The 5,607-nt window shown below is 42.9% G+C and overlaps 1 protein-coding gene across 1 annotated transcript in view; it reads right to left on the bottom strand.

The window, feature by feature from the left end:
* ABCA4 (ATP binding cassette subfamily A member 4) overlaps positions 1–5,383 on the bottom strand; it is a 222,437-nt gene extending 217,054 nt beyond the window's left edge. The window contains exons 1-2 of the mRNA XM_007936124.1: positions 5,359–5,383; positions 703–788 (exon numbers count right to left, since the gene is read on the bottom strand). Coding sequence (XP_007934315.1) covers positions 703–780 — 78 coding nt within the window. The 5' untranslated portion in view covers positions 781–788; positions 5,359–5,383. The remainder of the gene's footprint in view (positions 1–702; positions 789–5,358) is intronic.
* Positions 5,384–5,607: the final 224 nt, after the last annotated feature.

Consider the following 5,607-nt stretch of genomic DNA (forward strand, 5'->3'; position numbering starts at 1 on the left):
AACCTTCTTTCCGAGGAGTGGCTGGTGGGTTTGAACCACCAGCCGTCTGGTTAGCAGGCAAGTGTCTTAGCCACTGTGCTACCAGAGCTCCCTTAGGTACTATAGGGATTAGTATTCCAATGCATATTTTGGGAGGACACAATTCAATCCATAACATTGCCCATCTCATTCCTTTACCAGTGCAATCCACTGCACTCTTAAGGGTCCATGCTGTGCAGTGGGAAGAACCCTAAGCCCTGAAGAAAAGACTCAAAGGAAAACAAGAATGGCCTTAAAGAGCTTCTCAGCTGAGTGACACCATATTGTATGATTCTACGTTGCACATTCTTTTTTCCCTTTTTCACATTTTAACATCTCTAAAATTGGGATGCATCTCAGTTAACTAAGACAGGCAGACAATGGATTCATACTCAGGGTGGGCCAATGTGTTTGAATATGGACGTGCAGGACTGCAGGTCAGAAGTGTTCATCTCAGGATAGAGAAGCATGTCTGCCTGTGAAGAGCACTTGTCAAAGAGCGTCATGGAACCAAGGCCAGACAACTAAACACCACCACAGTCCTAAATGTAAATGAGCCCACTGGCTCCTCGCACCACCCACCACTCCCTACACCACCCCTCTCCACCCTCTCAATGGTTTGTTAGCTCTGTACCTCACTTTCAGGCACAGGGCAGACAGAAACCGCAAATGTATGCCTGTTACCTTTTGTCTTTTCCGCAGGGTCCAGTTCTTCCAGAGCAGAAGCTGTATTTGTCTGGTAAAGCCCATGCTGGTCACCATGTGAAGACGAGGGGGTCACTCCAGAGCCGTTCTCTATGGCTAAGGCTCAGGGACAGTAACGGACATCAGTGCCACCCAGGGCACCTTTGGCGCAGGCTTCTGTGTCCTTCTCTTGGTGATTAAAGGCCACTTTCCCCCTTCAAAGCATAATCCTTTTTAATTACATATAAGCTCTTGTCAGAGAGAGGCCAGACACTGCTTTGGCTCTTTTTTTTTAAGAAGAGAAAGAGGAACCCTGTGAAACAGGTGGATGGGTACTACAGGAATTGGGGTGGGGCTTTGGGAATCTCTGTCCTTTATGTTTGGAAAAAAACTCCGCACAGTGTAGGCTGGACATTTGTCCTTAGTAGTAACCTGACATGAGCTAGTAGCCAGGGTTGACTGCTCCTCTAAGTTGAATTAACCCACTGGCTAGATGTGAATGATACCTCCCTTTTTCATCCATTTACCTCACTGTGTATGACTCTAAGCCAGCAATTTGTGTAAATGATTTTCAGCTGTTGTGCTAAAATTGATCAACTAGTTGTGGCTGCCTGGAACTGTGCTGAAAAATACATTGAAACTGACCAGGCTCAGGGAGATAGAGTCTGTGATTGATTAGCAATGTCTGACCCTGTGCATGAGGGGAAACACCAGTGGACGATCATTGTCATTCCAGCTCAGCAGAGGGTGTTACTGGATGGACACGTTACCTGGTGGCTGACTTGAGATTCTGAAAGATACTCCCAAACAGAAACCTCTGTGGAAGTTCACTATTGGGAACTGTTTGATTCCACCTCCTCAAATCTCAAGTTCCTTCTCCTTGTAAGATTCTAAACCCCTGAGATCTAGACAGGGGTAGAGGGAAAGCCATAGGGTAGAAATGGATGTTGACTTCATAGGTGTAGTTTGTACTTCACACAAGAACTCAGATAACAAGAAAAGTATGAACTGTGTATGCTGGGGCCTAAGAGAAGAGAGGGAGATGGTTTCTTCTTAGGGGTTCGGAAAGTAAAGACTGCTTGGAGATGGTGACGTTCAAGATAGGCTTTAAAGAATCATAAAATAGTATTTTATAATACTTTTACAGTGTACTTTTTTTCCATGTTATCTCATTTTATTTTTCCTACAGTTTCTGAGGAGGTATTTGCTCTATTTAATAGATGAGGAAACTGAGCCAAGTGGGATTAAGTACTTGGCTCAGGGTTACACATGACAAAGCTGGGTTCTTGAACAAGTCATTTCAACTCTGTGCAAAGACAGGGAGGCAGGGATAGTTTATACTGGGAAACCACAGGAAATGAAGCATGGCTGGAGTGAAGGCTGTGGATGGAGGAATGCTGTGAGACAGAGACAGAATGGGAAACAGAATCATACTGAAAACTAGATGATGATCATTGATTTAATTGAGATTTACTGAGCACCTATGTAGTGATCTCTGAGTGACCTACAGGTTCAGGGCACCCCGAAACAGAAGTAAGCCCTGTGCAGGATCATTAAGTCCCTAATGGTAAGTTAAAGAGTATGGGTTTTATCATGCAAGAGGCTAGGAAGATTTCAATGTGATGGCTACAATGATTAGCGAATTCGCTGGCTGCAGTGTGGGTTAGGCTGGTAGGCAGCAGAGGGCCTGAGCAACAACAGCGACAGCCACATGGAGGGGACAAGAGGGATTTGAGTGAGAAGAAGGAAAGAGACATGGCAGGACTAGGTGATTTAGTGAAAGTGGATGGTAAAGAAGAGGGAGAACGCAGCTTGAATGATTGCAGTTTGGGACCTGGGTGGCTGGATAGCGGAAAGGTAGTGCTCATAACTGAGAGGGAAGTGCTAGAGGGGGTAAATAGGGGAGTACGAGGGAAGTCAGAGGAAGGGGTTTGCATTTAGATATATTGAGTTTGAAGTCCCTAGGATAACATCTTGGAGCCTGGTGGTGTAGTAGTTTAAGGCATTTAGCTGCTAACCAGAAGGTCAGTGGTTCAAACCCACCAGCCCTTGGAAGAAAGATGTGGTGATTTACTTCCATCAAGATTTACAGTCTTGGAAACCCAATGGGAGTTGCTATGAGTTGGAATCAACTTGATGGCAATGAGTTATGGTTTATAGTTAGGGAGCCTGGTGGTGTAGTGGTTAAGTGCTAACCAGAATGTTGACAGTTCAAACCCACCAGCTGCTCAATGGAGAATGATATGGCAGTCTGCTTCTGTAACAATTACAGCCTTGGAAACCCTATGGGGCAATTCTACTCTGTCCTATAAGGTTTCTGTTAATCAATTGATTCTATGGCTTTTTCCTCTTCTTCTTCTTCTCTCTCTTTTTTTTTATGATGATGACATCTGAGTGGAGAGATTCAGCAGGTGGATGGATACGTGAGTCTGGAGCTAAAGAATGAGGTTCTGGGATGAAGACATAAATTTAGAAATCAACAACATATAGATGGAGGATTAAGCCCTGGGAGCAATTAAGCAGATTAGTCAGGGAGGATAAATTTAGAGAGTGCAGGGATGGTAGTTACAACTAGTGAAGGAATATGCCTCCTTCCACATTCCCACAGAGAAGAAAAATGTAACAAGCAGATATTACCCATGTAAACTGTGTTCTGTCATAGTTTCACAATGATACATTTATCAAGGAGTCAGAAAAGAAAAAGTTAAACTATGAGCATTTTGTTAGAATTCAATTGATGATATTGCAATAACATTATCCCTATTTGACAAGTGTTCTTTCCTGAACAAATGTGTTAGTTGATGTTGACACTTATTCTTTTATTCACCCTAGTTAACTATACAGGAGTTCTGTATACATAGAACCTAAGGCATTTGACTGCTAACCAGAAGGCTGGCGGTTCAAACCCACCAGCCACTTCTCTAAAGGAAGGTTGGGCAATCTACTTCTGTAGTGATACTGCCTTGGAAACCGAAGTAGGGGTTGCTATTAGTCGATTCCAACTGGAGGGTACATAATAACAACAACAGTTAACTATAGACACACACACACACACACACACACATACAAAAGAAAAAAACCTACTGCCAGAGTGGATTCCGACTAATAGGACCTCCCTTGGGTTTCCGAGGCTGTAAATCTTTATGGAAGTAGATGGCTCCTGCAGAGCAGCTGGTGGGTTTGAACCTCTGACCTTCTGGTTCACATCCAAATGTTTTACCCACTACACCACGACAGCTACTCTACTTAACTATACTTATTTGAAAATTATGTCAAAAAGAAGCCTGTTTTCTTAAGTATTTCTGAGAATATGTCTGGTTAGCCAAGAATGATACTGATGAATTCCAGGCCTGAAGGATGACTAGGGGTCATAGTCTCCAGGGTTTCACCAGTCTCTATCAGGCCAGTAAGCCTGGTCTTTTCTAAGATTTTGAGTTTTGTTCCATATTTTTCTCCCACTCTCTCCAGGATCTCCTCTCTTGATCCCTTTCTGAGTGGTTGACAGTAGCAGTTGGGCACCATCTAGTTCTGGTTTTAGGGTCATGTAGGATGAGGTTCATACGGTCCACTCACTAGTCTTTGGACTAATTCTTTCCATATGTCTTTGATTTACTTCATTCTTCTTCGCTCCAGACAAGGAGAGACCAATTGTTGCATCTTATATGGCCACTTGCAAGTTTTTAAGACCCCAGTCACTATTCACCAAAGCAGGATGTAGACAAATGTTTTTTGTGAAGTGTGCTATACCAATTGAGCTTGACGTTCCTTGTGACCATAATCCCAAGTCCATAGCCCATTAAATCTCTCCCTGAGGGTGTTTGGCTGTGGCTAACAAGTTATCGTAACTTTCCCATTAGCCCTATTATAAGGGCTGTAAATCTTTATGGAAGCAGACTGCTATATCTTTCCCCTGCAGAACAGCTGATGAGTTTGAACTTTTTGGTTAGCAGCTGAGTGCTTAACCACTGCACCACCAGGACTCCTTGTTTCAATCTAGTGATATCTGCCAAACAATGAGTCCATTGCCTGGAGTGACTTAAGCTAATAAAGATTCACCAAGGTAAAAAGTAAAAGACATGGCCTTTATTAAGTTCATACATGAGCTGAGACAGAGAGGGGAATTCCCTCAGCTTCTTTCTGCCTCTAGGTGCTTTCCAAGTTTTCTTTTATAGAATGAGGATTATATCAAAATCATGTTATACATACAATTTCATATAATTACAGGTTAAGCATGTACAGTAAGGGATACAAAGATGGCGGTTCTTAGTGCGTCTCATCATGATGTTAAATCTCCACCCATGGGTGTATTTTTTAGTTTGCTAATATTCCCTTTTACCCAATATTCCCATTTACCCAAATATAAGCTGCCCTTGAATCTTTATGAGTAAGGAGACCTCCTGACTATTTGTTATTTCTCCAAAGCTATATTCTACTTCTCTTTTCTCACTGGGAAAAACATCGTAGAACTCCTCTAATGGATAACTGTGTGTTCTTTTAAGGAAACACTGTGCATCAGTGCTGTTGTTGTTGTTATTTGCCATCGAGTCGGCCCCGACTCATAGCGACCCCTCCTTGGGTTTCCGAGGCAGCGTCACTACAGAAGTAGGAATGCCCAACCTTCCTTCCGAGGAGTGGCTGGTGGGTTTGAATCGCCAGCCTTCTGGTTAGCAGTCAAGTGCCTTAGGCAGTACGCTACCAGAGCTCCATGTAAATGAGTTGCGAGTTGTGAAGTTAAGTGATGGACCATATCAACCTACATTTACCTCCAGAAGTTATAAAAAAACATGAAGGCAAACAGAGAAGTTATGAAGATCTTGTCATTCCTATTTCTGAGGGTTGAAATGTTGTCTGACAAAGGAAGATACTTTGTGTTAAAAAGGAAGATACTCTGGAACTTATACCAAT

This window comes from Orycteropus afer, unplaced genomic scaffold, assembly GCF_000298275.1.
Source record: "Orycteropus afer afer isolate SDZICR_OR568_19922 unplaced genomic scaffold, OryAfe1.0 scaffold00033, whole genome shotgun sequence".
In the NCBI taxonomy this organism is placed as follows: domain Eukaryota; kingdom Metazoa; phylum Chordata; class Mammalia; order Tubulidentata; family Orycteropodidae; genus Orycteropus; species Orycteropus afer.